General features: G+C 33.7%; 4 protein-coding genes across 8 annotated transcripts; 3 read left to right on the forward strand and 1 right to left on the reverse strand.

Annotated features, from left to right (window-relative positions):
* The first annotated feature begins 301 nt into the window (after positions 1-301).
* AGP23 (arabinogalactan protein 23) lies at positions 302-940 on the forward strand. The gene has a single exon (XM_018121134.2). The coding sequence runs from the start codon at positions 610-612 to the stop codon at positions 799-801; it is 192 nt and encodes a 63-aa protein (XP_017976623.1). The 5' UTR covers positions 302-609; the 3' UTR covers positions 802-940.
* A 7,404-nt stretch (positions 941-8,344) lies between these two features.
* LOC148762823 (zinc finger BED domain-containing protein RICESLEEPER 2-like) lies at positions 8,345-12,717 on the forward strand. Its single transcript, XM_088806641.1, has 3 exons — positions 8,345-8,451; positions 8,548-9,569; positions 12,710-12,717. Exons 1-3 carry the CDS (start codon positions 8,345-8,347, stop codon positions 12,715-12,717), a joined length of 1,137 nt encoding a protein of 378 aa, XP_088662767.1.
* Positions 12,718-12,757: 40 nt separating this feature from the next.
* Positions 12,758-13,696, forward strand: LOC148762824 (zinc finger BED domain-containing protein RICESLEEPER 2-like). Its single transcript, XM_088806894.1, has 2 exons — positions 12,758-13,557; positions 13,653-13,696. The coding sequence occupies exons 1-2, from the start codon at positions 12,864-12,866 to the stop codon at positions 13,694-13,696; spliced, it is 738 nt and encodes a 245-aa protein (XP_088663020.1). The 5' UTR covers positions 12,758-12,863.
* Positions 13,697-16,210: 2,514 nt separating this feature from the next.
* Positions 16,211-21,954, reverse strand: LOC18599034 (serine/threonine-protein kinase Nek6). 5 transcript variants are annotated; one of them, XM_018121113.2, is made up of 14 exons: positions 21,935-21,954; positions 21,327-21,451; positions 20,877-20,943; positions 19,715-19,780; positions 19,537-19,583; positions 18,992-19,037; positions 18,819-18,899; positions 18,697-18,739; positions 18,542-18,591; positions 18,212-18,293; positions 18,080-18,129; positions 17,884-17,957; positions 17,664-17,715; positions 16,211-17,580 (listed from the first exon to the last, which is right to left on the reverse strand). In XM_018121113.2, exons 2-14 carry the CDS (start codon positions 21,443-21,445, stop codon positions 16,402-16,404), a joined length of 1,956 nt encoding a protein of 651 aa, XP_017976602.2. In that variant the 5' UTR covers positions 21,446-21,451; positions 21,935-21,954; the 3' UTR covers positions 16,211-16,401. The 5 variants fall into 5 exon arrangements, with proteins under 5 accessions (XP_017976602.2, XP_017976600.2, XP_017976601.2 ...); XM_018121111.2 differs by lacking the exon at positions 21,935-21,954 and adding an exon at positions 21,686-21,841; XM_018121112.2 differs by lacking the exon at positions 21,935-21,954 and adding an exon at positions 21,658-21,676.
* Between the last annotated feature and the right edge of the window lie 685 nt (positions 21,955-22,639).

Consider the following 22,639-nt stretch of genomic DNA (forward strand, 5'->3'; position numbering starts at 1 on the left):
TATTCCAAAATAATAAAATTTCAAATATTAAAATATGAAAGTATATTTAAAAAAAATTCTTAATCATTATGATATGTGTATTTAGTTGATTAGAGACATTATGTGCATTATGAATACAAATAAATTATTATATTCGATAGATATATTAAAACATTAATTATGCAGAATACTATATTTAAGTACCAAAATTAGTAAATTTATAACGGTATAACATGGTCCCTATTCGTATAAAAGAGGGATCTATTTACACTTGGTGGATTCATATTGCCTTTACATTTTAATGGAAAATGCAAAATTTAAGGGGCAAGATGTTGTAGCTTTTGACAAAATTGTGCACCGCAAATTCATCATTGCAAATTATTCCAAGTTTTGCATGCCATTCTGTCCTCAAACCATGCAAAACCGAACATGTAACACCATCTTTTAAGCTGCAAAAAAAAAACCATTTCTTCCTAAAAATAACCCAGGATTTTACCTTTAAAACCCCTTCAACACCCTCATTCCCCTTCAGACCTGCGAGAAAAAGAAAAAAATAACTCCAACAAGAATCACAAAAGCTATTATCTTCATCACCAAAGGCAGGTCTCTCTGAGCTTATTCTTTTTCCCCATGGACATGAAGAAGATCTCCTGCGCTGTCATTGTCGCTGCCGCCTCCATGAGCGCAGTCTTAGCCTCCACTGATAACGCCCCAGCCGCTGCCCCTGGCCCTGCCGCCAGCGCCGCATCCTCAGCCCTGCCTGTCCTTGGTTCCTTGGTTGGGGCCTCGCTTGTATCTTTCTTCGCTTACTGCCTGCAGTAACCCAATAAATCTATGAAAAGCATACAAGTGTTGAAGAAGAAAATGGAGGATTATAATAATGTACACTAATTAGTAGCTCAATTTGATTACTTGGGTTCAATTGGTTGAAGATTCTCTCTTCACTTCATTTGTTGACAAATTGAATTCCTTGCGAATCTTTGCAATAAAAGATTCTCTGTACGTTATCTATTTCTGAAAATTGAGCATATTATACTTCAATTATGTTACGCAATGTCTTAAAAAATAATGTCAGGTGAGGCTATTAGAGGTGCTCCATTACATCTTCCTATGGTTCAACATAAACATCACAGGCTAAATTTACAGGGAACTGCAATGGATGGCACTCAATGTTTCGTAGATTGAGAGATGAGAAACATAAATTTCTGCAACATAGAGTCACAGACAGTAAATAAGGAATGAATTTTATGTTGGTTGGCAGAAAAATAGTAAAAGGAAAATCATTTCATGCATAGTTGCCGTAGACTTATCTGGAATTTGATTGGCAGCTTTGAATTTATGAAAACCTGATGAAATTTATGTGAGCTGGAAAGAAATTCAAAACCATGATCTTGTCACTGCATATTGGATGCATTGGTACTTCTGAGTTGATTAATAGTTACTCGATTAGATTTGAGGGCTTGGTTCGATTGACAATATATCAAAATTATTATTTCTAGATTTCGATTTTGATTTCGTGTAAATTAAGGTAGAAAAATTCGGATACAAATAACAAGTTTGCTATTTAGAGTGAAAGTACAATCTCTAAAATTTTTTAAAATAATTATCTAATTTTTTCTTCAATATTTTTTTTAAAATAAATATCTAATTTTTTCCTCAATAAAAATCAGTTTCCAGGGTTAAAAAATAATCTTGATTAAACAAACGGAACTGAGCTCCTCCTTTTTGCTGGAAAAAGATCAAAAAATCAAAAAATAACTTCTTGAAACCTAAATATTGGCGTTTTTTCAAATTTGTTTTTAATTTTTCAGAACTTGCTTATTGAGACTTTGGAGAAGCTTTTAAAGTCTTCAAAATCCTTTTTCTTTTCTTCTAATTCTGTGTCAAATGGCTCTGAATCGAAACACAATATTAATAGTACTAGATGAGAGAATTCCATCAAATTTAAACTCTTTGATTTTATTTCGAAAATATTTTAATTTAATTAGAAATAAAGCATGACTCACCGATGCATCTTGATTTGTCAAACTATAAGCTTTTGAATTTTGATTGGTTAAATTCATGTTTTATGTTTAAATTATCTTAATTTATTTAGTGATAAATTGGATGACTCATAGGTGAATTTTAATAGGTCTAAATATGATCTTTTGAGATTTAATTGGTTAAATTTGGGTGTTTTATCTATAAATTATCTTAATTTATGTACAAATAAACTATATAACTTGTAGGTGAATATAATTCAAAATATGAGTTTTTGAGATATAATTAGTCAAACCATGTGTATTTATCTTAAATTAACCAAAAAATTAATTATTTTGCAATTAGTTATATGACTAACTTTAATATGTTGTTAACTCCACATGACCATACATGATTGATCGTTGAAAAATTCTTCAATTTACTAATTTCAAAAGACACGTAACATCTTTTAATTGGATATACTTTTTCTTCTTCTACAATGCTCTCACAAGACTTATTCATGCATGATTTTGCTTGTAAGGAGTGGACAACTCTTGAAATTAAATTTGTTTTTGGCATGAAATTTGCTTGCATTTTTTTATTTGATGAGCACAATTGCATATACACTAAACACGTTATTAATATGCTTAAAATGATTGATGCTACCATCTTGGTGTACTTTTGTCTCGTCCAATCTTCACTTGTTCATTGATCAACCATGCAATAAAGATCAATGGACACCACTTGTAATTGGAATTCCGTTGACCGATCATGCAATACACACCAACTGTAACTAGATGTGTTGCACCTCTCATCTAACTTAAAAGTGCTCAAGGAATTTTTCTTCCAATTGATAATTCACTCCTTCATCGATTAGAGGTAGTACTTTTCCTCTACAAAATAAATTAATTTTACCAATTTTTTACACATCAAAATATCAAACACTTCGGGTTAGCACGATGTGATCCAAAAATCCAAAATTTTATGGTTATGCTCAACACATAAGTTGAAAAACCATACTTATATCAATACCAGATTTGATGATGTAGTTTTTTCCTCAAACTCAATTTTCTCATCCTATAATTTTGTCATTCAAAACGAAGGTTGCTAATCAAGATATGATTATTGAAGGAATTGGAATGGGGTGGGGGGGGATGACAAAAGACAAGTTGAGAGTAATAATGGAAAGGTCTGTGGGATTGTTCAATCTTCCTACGTTGGAGTGGTACTACTGTCTTTTTTTGTAACCCGACTCTGTTTGTCTATTGGAGCTTGTTGTATCTGGTTTCTTTCGTTGCCTGGATGTGGGGTGCTGGATCTTGACCAAATGCCGTTGGACTATGAGAGGGAGTGCCTTGCATGGGTTCCTATTTGCTGGATCTTTTTTTGTTTAATTTTGTCTTTTTTTGCATGGATCTTTCATTACCTCTTTGCTGGTTCCTTGCATGGGTGGCGTTGGGCAGTGTGTCACAGGCTGTATATGGAAGGCCCTGTGGATATTGGGACTTGTTGGTTTAAGTTACTGCTAGTGTAGAGACAGGGGTCACTGGTGGTTGGGAATTAGTGGTTTTTGGTCTTTGGTTGTTGGCAATTGCTAGTTTTTGGTCTCTGCATAGGGGAGGTTGTCTACTTTCTTTGTCTTCTTCTCATTCGCCAAAGTACATTCCAATGCCTAGGCTTTGTGGGAGTCATGAATTTCAAGGTTGATACTGTCGGGATTCCTGATGCAGTCACTCATTTATGGAAGCAGACTCACTCCGGTATTTGTGTAATTGGTGTCAAATTGCTTAATGAATGAAAGAAATTATTATCTTCAAAAGAAAAATTTACTGGAACAGCTTCTTCAAGTTACTTCATTTCTGGAAGAGGTTTTCCGCATGTCTGGAACATCTAAGTCAAAGAAGGAATATTACTTTTCCTATCTTTCGTTCAAAGAGGTTCTGTTTTTACCTTTATCTTGAGAAGGAGCCGGTTTTGCTTCTTCAGATTTCTTTTGGTTGGTGAACATCTTGAGAGCCCTTCTGTTCACAATCAAAGACGCTTTACTTTCACCCGTATCAGTCAACCTTCTTGTTCCTCCTGACCTTTTTCTGACTTTTGCATAAGAGATCCTTGCTTTTCTACTATTGACTTGCTTAACACAATACCATGTGTACTAGTAGCTAATTCTTCAAAATTCTTACGCTTAATGCCTTGAAGAATGCAACGTAAATCCTAGTATGTCTCCTGAATGCACATATTAAAGGCAAATGACTCAAACAATCACTCTTTATAGCTAAAACTCAAATTTCTCCACCTATAGATGTAACCAATTCCATGGTGTGAAGTTGTGCATACAATGATGCTAACTATATGACAAGTACTCTAAAAGCGATTGTGAAATTCCCGCTCCAATTGTTTCCAACTGTCTTAAGCTCAAGATCAATTTATCAATCAAAGACATTGCCTTTAAAGAACGAGCCAACTGCTTCACCTTAAAATCTTTATATGTGCCAGCACTGTTTTTGTCAAACTCTGTTTTATAAAATAATTACGACGTCATTTACATGCTCAATAGAATATTTGCAGATTTAAAAAGTTCGAGGAATCGTTAAAAGACGATATTGCCCCTAATGGTACCATTGAGTCCATTAAGCCTCGAACTAGTTCAAATAGGAATTTTAAGGTGAAATTAAGAGTTTCACAGTTCATGGATGACTCAAAATGGTAATTTGGAGTTCGAAGATCAATTTGGAGTCAAACCGAAATTTTCACTATTTAGGGGTAAAATGGTCATTTGCCACTTGGGGACAAAATGGAAATTTTTAGAAAAGATTTTTTTTGGTCCATTTGACTTATTGGAGTATGATTTAAGTATTGGAGTATGATTTGAAGTTTAGAAGTGAAAAATTTTAATTCCGGTATAATTTGGAGTATAAGGGTGAAATGGTAATTTTGCCATCCCGAGGGCAAATCGGTAAATTTTCACCCTCGACACTTGTCAAGACCAAGGGATTTTATTCATCATGGAAATGGATAAACATGAGAAATGTGTGGTGGAGAATTAAAGAATTAAAAGTCAAATATTTAAAATTTGAGCCAATAAGGAAATGTCATGTGTCATGTTTTTATTATTTTATTATTTTTTTATAAAAAGGTAAAAAATCAGCCCATTTCTCCCATAGTGATCAGCCAAACCAGAAGGGAAGAGAAACCAAGGAAGAACAAACCCTAGGTGGGAAAAATCAAGGAGAAAGTGTTGGAATTCAAGGATTTGATCAAGCAAAGGTAAAATTTCTTTGATTTTGCTAGTGATTTACCTTACCCATGCATTTTTTCTTAATTTCCATGGTTAAATTACATGTTTTCATGATGAAATTATGGCTGGTCAAAATGGGTATGGAGAGAGAAAGATGTTGGAATTGTTTGATTTTGAGTTATGTTGGTGTTTAGAGTTAGTTAAACATGTTTAGAAACATAACAACAAGAAAAGAATCCATTTTCCCCATGAACCTTCAATGGCCGAAAGTTCCAAGAAGAAAAGTGAAGATAAATTTTCCTAATTGTGTGTTAATTAGTTGTGCTTGGTGAATTGAGGGATTGGAAAAGAAATAGAGAAAGTTGGAGTAAAATTGGACGCATTGGCCAATTTATTAGATGAAAAATCGACTTAGGTCAATACCGGGTCTAGATGTCTACCTGTGCATTTTTCATTTCATATCATGCATATATATCAAGCCTGAAATAGCTTATGACTGTTAGACATAATTTAATTGAAATATGTGCCATGGATTATGTCTAGGTGGTGAGCCATTAGATACGGGTAAAGGACTGTACCCGCGGACTGAAAATAAGAGTATATCGACTCCTAGAACAGTGAGTAAACTTACTGTCGTCTTAATTATCTAGAGTAGATTTATTTAATTATGTGATTTTATGGAAAAATGGTTTAATTGGAAAATTATTGTGTTTTATGGGAAAGTGGGATTTTATAAAATAATTTTATAAAATTTTTGAAAATTTAATAATGATTTCAAAAATAGAGTAATTGGAGACCTATACTATGATTCTGTTGTTTATCCATGATTTTACATTAAATGGCCTATGATAAATGTGGGTTTGACTGGTTATTTTTATGATTTAAAGAATATGTGAACTGTTTTGATTTGCCTTGAATGTGTTAAGTGAGCCATGTCATACTATTGTGATTTTATTAGTTGGTGGATTATAAAGTGGGCACTGCAGTGACGGGGGTTCCGTGGGCCAGCCTAATTAGAGGGCACGGTTCCCAATTATTGAGCTTACCTCGATTGGAGAGGCGCGTAGGATAACTCCCGAGGTAAGATTTGAGTACACTTCACGCTGGCCACCACGTGAAACTGGGACTCAGCCAACGTCGAGGAACGGTTGTGTTGTCAGAGGTGAAATGTGTTTGTGTGTGTGACAATAAACAGCCTTGGCTAGGGGTGAGCAAATTAGAACCGACCTGAACCGAAATGAGTTCGGTTTTTTTGGTTCAGTTAGTTCGATTTTTCGATTATTTCGGTTATAATAGTTCGGTTAGTATAATTACTTCGGTTCGATTTCGGTTAGACATTTTTCTAACCGAACTAACCGAAGGACATTTTAGACATTTTACCTAAAAAACTATTAAATCTAAATATTCCCAATCTCAGTTATCCCTTTCAGCCTTTCTGCCTTATGGTTTCTGCCGTCCCCTCGTGAGCCTTCTGCCTTCCATCTCCAGTCCATCTTCAGGCGAATCTGTCCCCTGTGAGCCGTCCATCTCCACTCTTTGCTTTCTCTTCTCTAGTCCATCTCCGGTCCATCTTTGAAGGCTCTCTCTCAAAATCTCACACATACGCATCACAGTGATCGTCGATTTCAAAGGCTCTCTCTCTCAGATTTCCATCTCAATCGGTAAGCTCTATTATTCAAATTTGATTTTTGCTTTTTCAACTCAGAGTTTTTGCTTAGTCTTTCTTCTTTCTCTTTTTCTTTAATTCTGATTTTTTGCTTTTTTTTTTTTATTTGGGTTAGGGTTTTTCTTCTTTTTCTTTTTATTTGGGTTTAGGGTTCAATGAGGTCTGATTTATCTACTTTTTTTTTATTGCAGGAAAACAAGACTCTAGCCATCAAGTTTTGACTCTTTCACAAGTAAATATCATATTTTTAGCCAAAATTTTTCTTCCATTTTACTTGTTAATATCATAGTTAATATAATTTTCTAGAATTATGTTAATATCTGTAAACATGGATAATCAAGGAAGGGCGGTCATGATTAGACATGGCTATTCTCTGTTTTTGTTCGATTTTGACATGGATAATCAAGGAAGGTCGAGATTCTAAACTTGTGAAAAATTTTACTTGTATTTTTTTTGTTCGATTTTGATTGATTCTTTGTTATATTTAATTATCATGACAGTAATGATTTTACATTTAAGAAATTAAATTCTGTCGACAATAATTATATAAAAGTTTTAGCAAAATTAAATAAGATAAATATTAGTAAATGTCCATTTTTATTTATTGAAATTGGAATGTTTCATTACATAGAATGTAGTATACCTTCCCCAAACATACACTTAAGCTCCATGGATGTAGACCTTACATCCTTATTCAATGAACCTCATATGGGATAATAATGGGAACGTAATCTTCATGGAGTAGAACTTGGATTTTTAACCCATCCCACTGCATCAATGGACTCTTTCTATCAATAATCTATAAAAAGAAGCCCATTTGGATTCAGTAAAAATCAAGAAAGCTTTCTTAATAGTTAAAAGCTCAATCTCATTTCATTCAACAATTCCAAGTTTCCAACATGCTCAGAAAATAAAATATTGATAGTGTGATTACTTTTTACTCATTAGATGGTATGATTAAATAAATTTACTAAACAATTAAAAGTTAATGCTATGATTTTAATAACTATGACATTTATTTTTAATTTCCTCCAATATAATATAAGCACAAATTTGATTTATTGAATGTGATAGTACTATACGTTAATTTTTTCTTCCATCAATATTAAAATGAAAATATTGGCATGACATTTATGTTCACTTACTATTTCAAGCTCCCTTGAGCAATTAATCTTTGAATACAAGACGAATTTTCTCATTTGAATTCAATGGACAACCATTTAGTTAGAACACACTTAAGCTCTTAACAATTAGAAGTAAAAAGTCTGATATTTTCTTTGACTGATATCATTTTTTCCTTCCATTTTAAATGTCTAACATAGTTATAGGTTCTTTGACTGATATTTTCTTTTTCTTATGTTTCAAGGTGTAAAGTTGATTGATTAAGTTTAGCCCATTGTTCCTTTTACAAATTTTTTAGCATTTAATTTTTTCCAACAAAAAGTTATCATGACAAAATTGCTAATTAATTAATTTTTTTGAGTGACAGGTTGAAGATTTCAATGGCAAGTGAAAGCGATAATCCAGCTCCAGCTTCTACTCCTAGTGATGCTGCTACGCAATCTACTCCTATTGCCATGCTGTCAGCGTCACCAACACCAACTACACAGTAAACTATAATCTCCACTAATGAAAGTGATGTTGTCAATTCTAAGAAACGAAAAGCACTTCCACCGAGGTCTGAAGTTTGGAAACACTTCACCAGATTCGTCAATGATCAAGGTGAACAAAAAGCTAGATGCAATTATTGTGATAGGGTACTTTCTGCTAATACTAAATATAATGGCACAACTTCATTGAAGAATCACATGAATTCTTGCAAAAAGTTTCCTAGTTCTACTAATGATTCTACTCAAACTGAGTTAGCTTTTCAATCAAGGGATGGGTCCATAAGAACTTGGAAATTTAGTCAAGAAGCCATTAGAAAGTCTCTAGCTAAGATGATCATTAGAGATGAGTTACCTTTCAGATTTGTAGAAGGGGAAGGATTTAAGGAATTCGTGGCAACTTCATGTCCTAGATTTATTGTGCCATCACGATGGATTGTTGCTAGAGATTGCTTTAACATTTTTGTTGATGGAAAGAACCATTTCAAGTATATATTGAGAACATCTTCTTTTAGAGTTTCTCTAACCACAGACACATGGACATCAATTCAAAGAGAGAATTATTTGTGTCTTACGGCTCACTTTATAGACAATGATTGGAAATCACACAAGAGAATTTTAAACTTTTATCCCATTTATAGTCACAAAGGTGAGGCCATTGGAAAAATGATTGATAAATGTTTGCGTGATTGGGGGATTAGTAAGGTTTTCACTATTACTGTTGATAATGCTAGTTCCAATGATGTTGCAATAGCATATTTGAAGAAAAAATTGAACTTTTTAGGAAATAGCTTTTTAGAAAGCAAATTCCTACATATGAGATGCATTGCACATATCATTAATCTCATTGTCACTGATGGATTAAAGGAAATGGATAATTCAATTGCTTGTATCAGAGAGGCAGTTAGATATGTGAGACAGTCACCTGCTAGGTTAGCAAAGTTCAAGGAATGTGTTGAGTCTGCAAATATTCAATCAAAAAATTTGTTGTGTTTGGATGTTAGTACTCGATGGAACTCCACTTACTTGATGTTAGAAACAGCTCAAAAGTTTGAAGAAGCCTTTACTTTATTTGAGGAAGCTGATTCTCAATATAGAACTGATTTGTTGATGGGAGATGGTGTAAAACCCAACCCTATAAATACATGTCATGACATACATGCATTGAGTAGCATGTTATTACGCTAGAAAAGCACCTAAGAATAAACGAAACCTGATATTGTACCTAACGGTACACTTAAATTTATTTAACCTCGAACTAGTTCAAATAAGAATTGTAGGATGAAATTTAATATTTTATAGTCCATGAATAACTAAAAATGATTGTTCGGAGTTCGAGGGTTCATTTGGGGTAAAATTAGAAATTTTGATATTTAAGGGCAAAATCGTCATTTTGCCACCTAAGATAATAATTTGATCATGGAGTGAAATTTTTGACCAAGATTAACTATTTGGAGTATAATTTAATGATAGGAAGTGAAAAAGTTTAATTCTGGTGATTTTTGGAGTGTAGGGGTAAAATCGTAATTTTGCCACCCATGGACAAAATTTGAGATTTTAAGAGAATTTTGATCAAATTTGACAAATTGGAGAATGGTATGAGTATAAGGGATGAAAAATATGTCTATGGGCAATTTTTCAATTTTTGGGGCAAAAATGTAATTTTTGACTTTTACGGGGGCAAAAGTGTAAATTGCAAAAATTACTCCACCGAGACTTTGGATGAGTCTGAGAATTTTATCTAAGCTATGAATATATGAGACAAGTGTATGGTGAAAATTTGGAAACAAATGGATGAAATTTTAAAAATGGGCCAATGGGAAAGTGACACATGGCATTTTTTTAATGAAATAATATTATTTTAATGAAAAGTCAGCCATTTAAACCCAAATTTTGAGTGCTGGCCGGCCATAAGGAAGAAAAACAGAGGAAATAGAGAGGAAAGGAAGAAGAAAAGAAAAACCAAAGAGAAACAAGAAAATTCAAAGAGAAATTCGCGGTTTTCGACCGTTTACGCGTCTAACGGTAAGATTTTTCGATTTTAGCTTGATTTCTACCTTTCCTATGCCTTTATTTCCATTTAGCATGCTTGAGGAGAGAGATCAAAAAGTGATATCAAGGGCTGGACGAAATTCTAGGAGAGAGAAATTGAAATTTATAGGTTTTGATTTTTAGTTAAATTGATAGTTTTAGTTAGTTAAATGTGTTTAGAAATTAAATTGGGCAAGAAATCAGTAAATTTTCACAATACCCACTCTTGGCTGGATGCTCAATGCTGTACAATGATGATGAATTGATTTTATTCTAAGGAAAATGAAGAGAAATGATGAAAAACGATGAAACGTGATAGAAAAACAAAGTAGAAAATTTACCGAGTTAATGTCCCATTTTTGGCCGAATTTTCCAAGGAAGGGAGTGAGCTGATTTTGTTGTTTTTAGAAGGTTATTGGCTGATATTTAATGGTTAAAAATGTTGGAGAGAGAATGGGATGATTTAGAGCTAAAATGGAGCGCGTTAGCAATTTATCGGGCAAAGTGCCAAAAATAGGTTAATACCGCATTTAAGTCGTTTTAGGCTATTGCATTTCATACCATGCATTAGTATAGGATTTAAGTTAATTATATAGTGATTTAGCATCAATGTGATGAATTGTGTAAATTTTTGTAATGTGTCTAGGAGGAGAGCCTTCCGGAAAAGGCAAAGAAGTCGTACCCGACGAGTAGTGATCGGGGCGCTTAGAAAGCTTTTATTTTGTACAAACGGTGAGTAAACTTATTATTATTATAAATTATCTAGAGTTTATTTTAAATGCCCTTTATGTATTTTATGAAATGAGAACGAGATTAAAACGGGATTTTTAATGTTTTAGGAATAAATGTGACAAATAAAAATATATTGTATTGATTATGAAATTGAGTAATTGGAGGCTACAAATTGACTTGAGAAATATATATTTTCCTATGAATGGCTTATGAGAAATGAGTATATGTGGCTATATTTTGTGAATGCATTGGAAAATTTATGTAAGTTGTTTTACTATGCAGGCTGGATAAATAAATAAAAGCCACGTTATATTGTCGAAATTTTATTAAAATTGGTGGGTTAGTCACTGCAGTGACGGGTTTCCGTGGACTGCCTATTAGAGGGGCACGGTAAACCCAGTTATATAGTTACTCCGGTTGTAGAGGCGAGGAGGGTAACTCCTGGGGTAGTATTAGAGTTCACTTCACGTCGAACCCCCACGTGAATGTGTAACTCGGCCAACGCCAAGGAACGACTGGTTTTAAAAATAAAAATGTGTTTCACGTGTGAATATTTTAACACCCTTGGCGGACTCGGTTAGATGCCTCGGCCAAGGTATCCCCGAGGATTAGTTTTGGCTTGAGCCTTGTTTTTATAAAAGACATAAGCCTTAACAATTGTTTTGGTAAATTACAAATATTTTATGGTTTAAGAAATAAATTGAAAACATTATGAAATGGGTTGAAATTTATTGTTTAACTTGCCTCCATTTTACTCGCCTTTAGATATTTATGATAATGTCTGTTTACTCATTGGGATTGCAAAATCTCACCCAACTCCTTTCCACCCATTTCAGGTTCAGTATAGACTGTAGATAGCTGATCTCATCGAGGACTACTATTGGATCTGCATTTTCCAAACCGTAGGTTCACAGTCCTCTTTACTTTTGTTTATTCGGGGGCCCTCTGGTTATTGTAAATTAAATTAAATATTTTGGCTTACTGTATTTCAGTATGTATAAATTTATTTAGCTTTTACGCTATAAAAATTATTCACGTATAACTTTATAAATATTGTTTTATAAGAAAATAGAATATTTCCCTTAATATTTCTTTTATTTTCTTATTTTATTCAAATAATCGTAATTTCGTTTTAAATGAAGATTTTAGACTTTTAAACTCATTTTGAATATGAATTATGTATTTTGTACTTGTATATTACGTTTTAGCCAGTTTTGAAATTTTTGAGAAAAAAATGACCAAAATACCCCTATGTGGCGAAAATTTTATTTTGATTGTTTTTGATCTAAAATAGTATATATTCTCTAAAGACTCGATATCTAACAATGATTGCTCACAAGAAAGGAAAGAAACTGATATGTAAGCCTTGCGGGGTTCCGGTTGGCATTCCGGATAATGAGTGTCAATCGGGACGTCGCGGCGATTGTCATGGGCCTGAGGGAGGTTCCGGGTCGTGACAGATGGGATACCTGAACATGAGGATTGGGAAAATGTTAGGAGGTTGAATCTTTTCTTGAAACATTTTTACACACTCACAGTAAAAGTTTCAGGTACTTCTTATGCCACTATTAATATTTTTCTTGATGATATTTGTGGTATTTATTGCATTTTGAGAGATAGACAAAGGCATCCTGATGTTGAGTTGCAAACAATGGCAAAGAAAATGAAAGAGAAATTTGATAAGTATTGGGGAAATATAGAAAAAATGAATAAGCTGCTTTATGTTGCCTCTGTTCTTGATCCAAGGAAGAAACTTGTATTTGTGGAGTTTTGTTTGAGGAAAATGTATTCGAATGAGCAAGCTTTATCGATTTGTGTGAGCTTGAAGAAAACAATGGAAGAGTTGCTTGTTGAATACCAGAAAAATGTACAACCTCCTCTTGAGAAAGTTGGTGACAATAGCCAATCCCAAGTGAGCCAAATTTTAGAATTTAATGATGATGTTGACTCTAGTGCTAGTGTTGTTCTTTTGAATGAATTTAAGAGATATAAGATTGCAATTGGTAGGGAAGAGGATAAGTCGGAATTGGAGAAGTATTTGAGTTTAAATGAACCTGATGCAATCGATAATGATGACTTTGATGTTCTCATTTGGTGGAAACTCAATAGTCATAGGTATCCTACTCTTGCCCTACTAGCTCGTGATGTATTAGCGATTCCTCCATCCACAGTTGCTTCGGAATCAGCTTTTAGCACCGGTGGTCATGTGCTTGATGCATATAGGAGTTCTTTAATGCCTAAGATGGTGCAAGCTCTTATTTGTGCTCAGGATTGGCTACGTGGACCTTTCTATTATCTTCATGACACTGAGAATGATTTGGCAGAGCTTGAGAAAGTTGATGAAGGTAAGTATTTTATTTATATCATCATTTCATTTTTGCTATTTCAATTGTTAATATGTTATTGTTTTATTTCTTACATTCTTGTTTATGTATTGTAGAGTTGTCAAAGATTACAGTGGACAATGTACTTGATAATCTTTAAGGTAATCAAGTAAGGTTTAGTACTTGATAAATATACTCCTAAATATTTATCAAATTAACAATTTTATATTATTGTATTCATGAAAAAGTTAGCCTTTATTGATAGTCTTTATTGATAGTCTTTATTCTTGAATTTTATATTTTAGGTTGCTGTTAAAAATCCAACCCAAGCACCTGCCATTGCACTTCCCTTTGTTGCACCACTCTTGTCTCCTGCATCTTTCCTTCCATCTGAACCCCCCTCTGTTGTTGTTTTGTATGTTTAATTATCATGACAGTAATGGTAGTTGTTAGTTGTTGGATGTTCTTGTTGTTGTTGGATCTTTTGCTTTTCTACTATGTTGAAATTTATAAGGATCGAAATGATGCAAGTTTTTTTTTCGTTTTGCATATCTGAATTGTTGTAAAAGTGCAGCATCTTTCCCTGATTTTTTGTTATAGTTGTGCTGCTGTGGGATATTTCTTGCTCTATTTCTTGAATATATTCAGGGGAGTTGTAGGAACTTTTGGGATACTGGACATTTTTGTGTATATTTTTGTGTCTCCATTAAAGTTGACTGTACCTTTGTTTCATATATTTTGTCACACAAGCCTCATTTGGGAGTAAAGAGGTGTCGAAATAGAGTAAATAACATTTAATTTTTTGATTTGTAAAAAAAAAAATTATTAAGTTCGGTTTTTGGTAACAGAACCGAACTAACCGAGTTCGTTCGATTTCAGTTAGTTCGGTTAGTTTTTTACTTCGGTTCGGTTTCGGTTAGTTTTATATAGGAGTTCGGTTAATTCGGTTACTGGATATCCAGTAACCGAATTAACCGAACTACCCGTTTGCACAGCCCTAGCCTTGGCGATCTCAGTAAGATGCCTTCGCGGGGTATCCCCAAGAATGGATTTTTGGCAAGGGCCAAGTTTTTTAAAAGTGCATAAGCCATGTTGAGTAATTGGATGAAATCCAATTATTTATATGGGTTGGGATGAATTATTTTAATTGTCTCCTATCACTCGACTTTAGATTATTTTGATGATGTCTGTCTACTCACTGAGATTTTATAATCTCACCCCTTCTTCCTATCCATTTTTCAGGCTCAGGACAATTTGTTGATAGTTGATTAAGACGAAAATTAATCTCAAAGTTGCATCTTAGAAAGTAAGGGTTCGTAACCCTACATTTTCTTAGTCAGTTGGGGGCCCACGTGTCACTGTAAAAGAAATTTTATTCTTCAGTTATTTAATTTAAAATATGTATGAATATATTTAACTTTTACACCATGTTTTTGGTGAGTTTCGGTATTTTCGAAGAAAAATGACGAAAATGCCCCTGTGAGCCAGAAAGTAATATTTTATTGTTTTGATTTGGAAATGACTTATGATTTTTTTTAAAATGTGAGATTTAATAACTGTCGCTCACTGGGGAGATGCAGAAGCTGATGCTAAGCCTTTCGAGGTTTCGATCGGCATTCAGGGTAATTAGTGCTTATCGGGACGTCGCGGTCGTTGTCACGGGCTCGATGGGAGTTCCGGGTCGTGACATTTTAAGTCCACACAAAGTGTGCAACATGTTAGCAAGAATTTCTTGTATGTTCAAATTGTTAGAACTTTGGTGATTGAAAATTCTCAAGCATCTCATTCCATCAACTCTTTGAAACTATGATTTATTCTTTGAAAGTATGATTTTGCATAAGTGTAAGAAGCATGAGTAACACTTTCAACTTGATTTTTATCTTGACCAAATAGAAATTTCTCTTTTTTTTTTTTTAAGAACAAAATCGAAGAGCAACTTCTTGAAAAATCTTGAAGCCTAATATCCGTTTTTTTTTTTAATTTTTTTAATTTTTCAGAACTTGATTCTTGAGACTTTGGAGAAGCATTGAATCTTCAAAATTTTCTTCTACATTGTGTATCAAATGAATCATAAGAGTATTATATTTATAAGGCTAGACGAGAACCCCATAAAAATTTAATATCGTTTGATTTTACTCTAAATTATTTTAATTTAAATAGAAATAAATGATTCTTAGATAGATTTTGATTGACAAAACTATTAGCCTTTGAATTTTGATTGACCGGATTTAGATTTTATTTCTAAATTATTTAAAAATAAATTAAATGACTATAAATGAATTTTGATTGACCAAATATAAGTCTTTAAGATTTAATTAGCCAAATATGGATGTTTTATTTTTAAATTATCTTAACTTATTAGAAATAAGTTGGATAACTTAGTGAATTTGATGACCAAAATGAGTTTTTGATATTTAATTCATCAAATCCTGTGTATTTATCTTAAATTAATCAAAAAATTAATTATATAATTGAATTAAATAATATCATTACATCCATGTGACGCTCCAAAATTTGGTTTTTTTTTTCTAAATATTTAATTGACTAATTTTCAAAAAACATGTGATCCTTTGTAATTAGATGAAGTTTTTCTTCTACAAAATTATCATCCAGCTACAATTTGAAGTTTAATTCTCTTTAAAATTTTAGCTGCTTTTCTAATCAAAGGGACGAGTTTAATTAGATCACTTGAGAGTACTAAGATGTCTTCATTATTTCCATCAAAACCACCCGTGAGCCAACAATCTGCATAATATATATTCGTTTCTTGAGTTTCTTCTCTTCAAGCAAACCACTCGGATTAAACACTTTTATAAAACAAAAACAAAAACAAAACAAAACCCATTTTCTCACATTATGAATAAATTATTGCCAATCGCATTTTTGGGCAGACATGAGGCTCTTCGTTAACCAAATTGCTGTTTCTCTTGATGAGACAACTTCTTCCCCAAATGGTCGTAGCACACCAGCAAGCTCATCAAGTTTGTCTTGCTTAAGAAGCCGGGCACATAGCTCAAGCAGCGACTCCAGAGCATCCGCCCTTTGCTGACTTGGATTCTCCCACACACTCCTAATCTCATCACCACTTAAGGCTGTAAGTCTACTCAGCAACGACACATCACTTGGTGATAGGTTAATCGGTCGGGCACCCTCTTTTTCTGTTTGAAAGGAGCAAGTATTATTGTCTGATGTTGCCCCTGCTTCATTTTTACATGGAAGCACACCATTACTTTCTGATGACAAGTAGCTCGTGTCGGCACCTTCTGTTTTTGCTTTAGGACTACTTGTTTTATTCGAAGAGCATCTTCGTTCTACATCAGTTTCATAAACAGTAGATGAAGAACTTCCATCATCAGGGAACCCATTTTTATCATCACAGCTTATACTGGAGACTGTCAGTTTACTGGAATCCCCTGATCTACCAAGAATCTGCATGTCAAGAACCTCTTTTGCTGCTTCTTCTAGAACCTGCATGTCACAAAAAGTCTCCTCTTTTCTGCTTACAGACTTGATATCAGCTTCTGGCAAGTTTTGAGTGTGCTCAGAAGTGGGTTCTTCTTTTTCATCATGCTGAAAATTGAATGCCGTCTCTGAGGGTGACTGCACGTCAGCATCCTTTTGAGGAATTAAGTTATAGTGAGCCTGTTTGTCTCCATTGCTAACACTCACTTCAGAATCAGTGGACATGTCTTTGGAATCACTGATAGAGTTGGATATTTCGACAGTGCAGCTAGTAGGATCAACCCTCTTAGTGACAAGGTTGTCTTCTGTACTAGCTGTGGATGTTGGCTTCTCACAACTAGGAGAACTGCTTAGTTGTACATCAGCAAAGCTCTGCAATGCATGTATATTTCCTTGCCCATTTGATACCCCAGCATGTTGAACCCCCCTGTCCTTTCCACTGCCAGGTTTGCTGGACAATGATTTCCTAGGTGTCATCTCCTTTGGGCTGTTTGTGGGCTTTATTGGAAGATAAACAGAAGATGGGTTTCTGCAACGAAGGAGATAAGGCTGCAAATGTGGGTGCCTTAAGAGTTCAGCAGCCTAAGATATTCGAATGCTCTGGGATCAGTATGGATAGTAGTGTTTAAAACTAGAAAGCTAAATAAGGGGTCACTTGAACTCACAGTTGGTCTGTGCTCTGGGTTCTTCCTTAGCATACTCTTGATAATCTGTTTCCTGAAACATGTAGTCATTTCATTTTTTACTAACATAAGATTTTTTGAAAAGAAATGAAATAACATTAATTACTGATGTTAAGCAAACACGTCCTAGATTGATTATATGGATAAAATTGGTCATCAAGAAACAACTGATATTTGGAATCAGTTGGAAGAAGATGCTTACAGTGTGGAGGAATATAGAATTGGGAGAGGAGAAATGGAGGATCTGTTGATTTTGCTAATAAGTCCAGCCATATCCTGTTGAGTTGTCAATGATTTAGTTCGCTAAAGAATCTAATAGCAATGCAAATTACAGACAACTTGCTGGTAGTTAAATGATACTGAGGCATTGTACATATTGCTTGTATTAAAAAACTCACAGGAGCTCTAAATGCTGGTTGATGTGCAGCAATCCCAAACATACAGCAGCCTGGAATAATAAATTTATGTCAGTCCTAGTTAAAGGTATGAACAGATTTAGGTATCTTGAAATCATGCTTTGAATGTCTTACCAAGTGACCATATATCAGACTTATAGCCATAAGGTATATCTGCCAGGAGCTCAGGACACATATAGTTGGGTGTGCCAACAACCTATTGAGAATATGTAGAGCATAGAAAAGAATTGGAGTGAAACCCCAAAAACTAGTTTTGAAAAATTCTATAACCAAAGGTACTAAGCCATTACTCTAATCAGAAATAAATTAGAAGTGCTTGCAACTGAAAGCTTGCTGCACTGAAGGAGATCTAAGACAGCCTAAGTTTCAGGAGTCAACGGTCTTTTAAGGAAAATATTCTAAGAAAATTTCATAAAATGGGAAAAGATCAACACAAGTCCATACCGAGGAAGCAAGGTCTTCGGTGTTAAGTAATTTTGCAAGTCCAAAGTCACCTGTACAGTCCATACAACACATACATATCTTAGAAGACATCAAAAAGGAGGCCAAACCTGACAAAGAACATGAGTAATTTTACAGTAATCCTTTTGCCTACATACCAAGCCTGATGTCATTGTCCTTCGTAAGGAATATGTTGGAACACTGAGATTAAATAAAAGTTAGTATAGCATTATCATTTATGAGCTTTTCTTCACTATAGGGATGAATATAGAAGAAGTACCTTCAGATCCCTATGAAGAACACGGTTAGAGTGCAAGTAGTCCACAGCCAACAACAATTGAGTCATCCATTTGCAGATTTTCTAGGGAGCCAAAAAAAAAAAACAAATAAGAGGGTTAATACCATCTCTATCAGGTGCATATAAGTAGTTCAACTGCAGTAGTATTGCATTACCTCCTCAGGAAAGTGCATACCTCTGGCCTTCTTAATAAGCTCAGCCCTGATTCAACAAAAATTTTAAGTGCCCCAATTAGTCATTTATAAGCATCAGATGAATTTGCAAAATTTATTTTCTTGCTGCAATACCAATCTGTTATTTAATTACATTGTAATCCGAATAAAGCTGATGACCAATAATACATACATTACAGCTGACCATAAAATCCTACTCATTTAACTTTAGTGATGAGATATTTATTCTTTTCATCATTGACTGCTTCTGTTGAAAGATCGAAAATTTGAAGCATATGCAGCTGTTTAATTACTTCTTAACCAAACTGGCAAGATAAATAATGTTACTTACATCTACAAATGACTAGAAAATCCTATTCTTCTCAAAAATTAAGTTTTTTTCGCACACATAGAAAGACCAAAATGTATAAAAATGCAGTCATGAGCATAAAAATTCCCATAATGTGTTCAAGATGATTGAAGCTCTTAAATATTCCATCAAAATCTGATCCAGAAAAACCCAACAATTCTTTATGGTGGTAACTTACATGTCCCCTCCTTCACAGTAGCCAGTTACGATGCATATGCTGTTTCCCTAAGAAGCATGAAGACAAATTAACAAGTTAATGAAGAGTCAGTCATGGTCTTAACAATACAAATAATAATATTGTGCAGCAACTCTGTCATATCCAATGTAAATCTAAAATAGTGATATAACCCTTTCACCTTGTCAACCCAAGCATCTTTGTACTCAACAATATATGGATTATTCAATTTTGCAATCAATTCCATCTGCAATGCAAGAAAGCACATATTGAGACACACAATCTCAAACGTGAACTGCCTAGAAATGAATTAAGGGCATTTTTGGTTTGAGATATGAAAATTTTATGAGACATCAAAAAATAAGCTATCTAGACATCATTGGTATCTTATTTTGGCATCAATTTTACTAGTAATTTCAAGAATCTTTTTTAATTTTGTATAAATTTAGGCATTTTTGTCACTAACTATAACAAACCTTTTTCTCAATAAAGTAGGAAATCTTCAGACCCAAAATGTTCAAATGAGAAGGCTATTCACAACTTTTGAAGATATATATTTGATTGCAATACATGAGATTACTGAATATTTGAGATTAACATTTGAACCAAATAAAGTAAGAGAAGATACCCTCAACTAGATCAATGATTGTCTCCCTTTCTGCCCCAAACTAAACACACTAACTGATTTTCTCAATGGACAAATAAGGTTATGGGGGAAAATGGCACAAGTGGATGGTCATAGCAGCATGAACATATTTTCCGACTGTTTCCAACTGTCCAGTTGTTTGTGATTCCACTGCTTGTCTTCAGTTTCCAGGTGTGTTTTGTGTATGCGTGCATAGTTTGTTATAATATATATATATATATATATATATAGTTTTTCTAAATAAAACTAGGACTCGCCCAAAAAGAAAATATAAAGATCACAGCCTTCAGAGAGGCACTGAAGGATAGAAAATGGCAACAGGGGAACTCAGGTTATAGAGCATCCCATTGGGCAGATAAAGGTACGCAACCTAGATCATCACATGAATAAAAAGATTGATTGTTGAACAAAACATAGCCACCCATAACCAAAACTTTTCTTAAATCAAGATTTTTAAAATCAGAAATTTGTTCAACCATATAAAATCAGAAAACTAAGAAAGATACTGAAAATGAAATTTAACTAATTCACCTAATTTTATGACCAAGAGGATAGATGAGACAGTTAGAGGCCAAGAAAAACCAATGTGGATAATCAACATGAAAATATTTAAATCCTAATTCACTAAGGAATCATTTATGCAACTTTCACCACAACTTAATCCTTAATTAAATAGAAAATATTTCAAGAAAGTGACCTCTTGGTGCGCTGTACGCTTAAACTTCTCAGTTTGCTTGGCCAGGCGAATCTTCTTCAACACATACCTAACAGAGTAAGAAAAATAAAAGATATCAACTATCTGATAGCTAAAGTCAAAAATTGCTAAAAGACGAGGAACCATGCCGACAGCTACACTTGTGAAATAAAGGCCACATATTCAGAATATAGTCTTTGCTGCATAACCAATCACCGAAATCTTGATTTTTGCATTCCAGAAATCCATTATTGGGATAACAAAACAAACAACAATCCTAAACATTAACAATCACATGGAAATTTATTTCTTGGAACAATCATTTCTCTTGGGAAAAAATGAAACTTATACCATTTCCAAATTCTTTTCTATTGTATGTTCCTCTAAAAGATCCAGGTAATTGAGAAACATACAAGTTGACAAGAAGAAACAAAATATGGAGAAAATTCTTACTTCTTTTTCTCAAGTTTATGCAGAACAAGAAAAGCAGCTCCAAAAGCTCCTCTTCCAATCTGTTCTATAACTTCATAGTCTTCCATCTTGGACTTGACATCACCATTATCACTCTCCATGGAGACCTTCAAAAGACCAAAAACGAAAGATCCAATCTTTAATTGATCAACAAAAGTAACAACTCATTTTTGAAATCCCAGCTAAAACAAGTTTAAAAGCGAGAAAAAAGACAAATTCCAAAATTTGATGCAAAGGCAAAGAAGGAAGAGAAAGAAGATTTGCATAAAAGGCAAACAAAAACCCAGAAAGAGATAGGCGAGAAGTTAAATACAGAGTAAAATAGTTGAAAAAGATCAAACCTTTGAGACAATTGAAGCTCTCCAAGAAAATGTTATGATCTTATAGGTAAAAGAGAAACACACAAAGTTGAGTAAAGCTAAATTTGACAAATGATGATATCACAGTGGAATATAAGTGAGAGAGAGAGAGAGAGAGAGAGAGAGAGAGAGAGAGAAAGAGATAGAAGTGGATGGACAAACTCAAGTAAAAGCAACATCCAACACTTAATAAGATAATTAAAAAAATTAAAAAGTTGATGACTTACTTACCAAATTAATGAGGTGGGGAAGAAAAGAGGAGGAAGGACAAAGTCAAGTAATTAGCTAACACAGAAGTCCAAATAATACTAGTAATAACTTAATTAGAAAGTTGATTAACTTGATTATAAATTAATAATAATAATAATAATAATTCTACCAAAAGGAAATGACAAGGAAAGAGAGAGAGAATGAAAGATAACAGGGTAAGATGTGGGAAGACCAAAGTAAAAGGCAAAGGCTTTGCTTGCATTTGCAGATTCATGAGAGATCACTTACATAACACACACAAAAATAAAACCAGGGAATGTTTTGTTTCCCAGCGTTCTAGTTGAGATGTCACCATCTTTAAAAAAAAATGACAAAAAAAAAATTAAAATCCTATTTAGAGTTTTTGAATGTTCCAGAATGTTTCAATCAAGGGGGTGTTTTTGGTCTTTTTGGGCTTTTTTGGTTTTTGTATGTGTGTGATGAGTGATGAGCACCACTGGATTTTAGGTTTATTTATTGGTTGGCTTTAGGCACATCGATGGATTAGCTTAAACTTTTTTAAAAGACTTAAAAAGAATTTCATAATGTGCACCTTTAACATATGAAAATATTAATCATTAATTTGGGTATAATCATTTTGGTGGTAATGTAAAAATGTTGGGGAGGAAATGGAATCATCAATCCCGTAAAGCTTCTCCTTGTCTGGAGCTAATACAGCAGCTATCT

The sequence above is a fragment of the Theobroma cacao genome, chromosome 5 (genome assembly GCF_053813885.1).
Source record: "Theobroma cacao isolate CCN51 chromosome 5, ASM5381388v1, whole genome shotgun sequence".
Lineage (NCBI taxonomy): Eukaryota > Viridiplantae > Streptophyta > Magnoliopsida > Malvales > Malvaceae > Theobroma > Theobroma cacao.